Below are 1,476 nucleotides of genomic sequence, written 5' to 3' on the forward strand. Positions count from 1 at the left end.
GCTCCACGTGACCCCAACGCCCTCACAGCTCAGCCAGCCCGCCCGGGGTCGGCGGCTCCCGTCCGCCCCACGGCCAGCCTGCGGCCCGCCTCGGGGGCCATGAGGCCCCGTTCCTCCTGCAGACTGCTCGGCCACTCACTCACAGGAAGAGGGTGTCAGCAGAGTGCAGTCGCCACCTCTGCAGGTGTGTGTGTCCTGCGTGTCAAGGGCACGGCGGGGTGCCAGAGGCCTGGGAGTCTGCCGTGGACCCCGAGCCCGCGAGGCCCTCACCTGCCGCGGAGCTGGATGGCCTCGTCGAACCTCTTCTCATCCATGGCCTTCTGGACCTCCTTTGTCTTAAAAAACACAGAGCACAGACTGGGGGGTGGGGGGGTCTGCAGCACTCACAGCCACCACCCGACGCGGCGAGCCTGTCTCAGACTGCGGGACAGCGGTCACTGCCAAGGCCAGCAACCAGGAGGGCTGACTGAAGCTGAGCGGGGCCCACCTGGCCTGGCCCCCAGGCCTTCCCCGGCCACCCTTGCTCCTCCTCAGCCCCCGGAGCCCGATCGAGGCCCATCTGGCCCCTGGACCACAGCTGACGCCCAGCCCAGAAGCACGGCCAGTGACGTCACAGCAGGAGATTCTTCCGAGAGAAGTGTCAGCGTGCCCACCCCTCACCCGGCGCAGGGCCCCCCAAACCTGCGGATCAGGGCCAGCGTCCCCGTGCCCAGCCTCTCAGCCTCTGGGCCCTCACCTCCCACTCCCCCTTCCTGTGGCCCCTGCTCTGGCCACACCAAATGTCCCCACACCGTCTGCCAGAGGTCACCCAGCAGCTCTAGCCACCCACTCCTCCTCCCTCCCACCTTTGCCCCAGATGCTCCCCCTCCCCCGCCCCAGTGTGCTAGCTGCGTCCACAGCCACTGGCTCTGGGAAGCTAAGTGACCTCAGCTTAGCTCCCACCATCTCTCAAGGCTCAGCCCACCCTGGGACACGTTCACCCGCCACCTGGAGGGCTGCAGGCTTCAGATACCCTGAGGCCAGCTGGGGCATAGGGGGAGCAACGAACCCAGACGGCCAGGACAGGAGGTGGCGATGCACCTGCTGCCTGCTCCCCCAAACACGAGAGACGAGACTGGGGGGGGCCTGCCCAGAGTCGGGGGGCCGGCGAGCCTGGAGGGACCGGTGGTTCCGGCGGGGAGGGGAGAGCCACAAAGGCCCCAGAGCACCGTCCTCAGGAGGCAGGGGCCACATACTCACCACCTGCACACACTCCATGAGGGGCAGCCGCACGGACTTGTTCCCGGACAGGCTGACCACGCAGGCCGGCGTGTCGGGCGTGGCCTCCAGCAGCGCCATCACCGCCTCCATGCCCATCTTGCTACTCTGAGCGGGAGGGGGAAGGGGCGGGGCTCAGGCAGGCTCAGCCCACCCCTCACCCTGCATGCACGCATGTGCACGCGCATGCATGCGTGTGCACGCACATGCACACACGTG

General features: G+C 68.2%; 1 protein-coding gene across 1 annotated transcript in view; it reads right to left on the reverse strand.

Moving 5' to 3' along the window:
- Window positions 1-1,476, reverse strand: part of PFKL (phosphofructokinase, liver type) — a gene marked incomplete at its 5' end in the record, with an annotated part of 22,755 nt that overhangs the window by 9,221 nt on the left and 12,058 nt on the right. Inside the window, 3 exon segments of the mRNA XM_023521132.1 lie at window positions 72-138; window positions 271-335; window positions 1,240-1,365. Coding sequence (XP_023376900.1) covers window positions 72-138; window positions 271-335; window positions 1,240-1,365 — 258 coding nt within the window.

The sequence above is a fragment of the Pteropus vampyrus genome, unplaced genomic scaffold (genome assembly GCF_000151845.1).
Source record: "Pteropus vampyrus isolate Shadow unplaced genomic scaffold, Pvam_2.0 Scaffold296, whole genome shotgun sequence".
Classification (NCBI taxonomy): domain Eukaryota; kingdom Metazoa; phylum Chordata; class Mammalia; order Chiroptera; family Pteropodidae; genus Pteropus; species Pteropus vampyrus.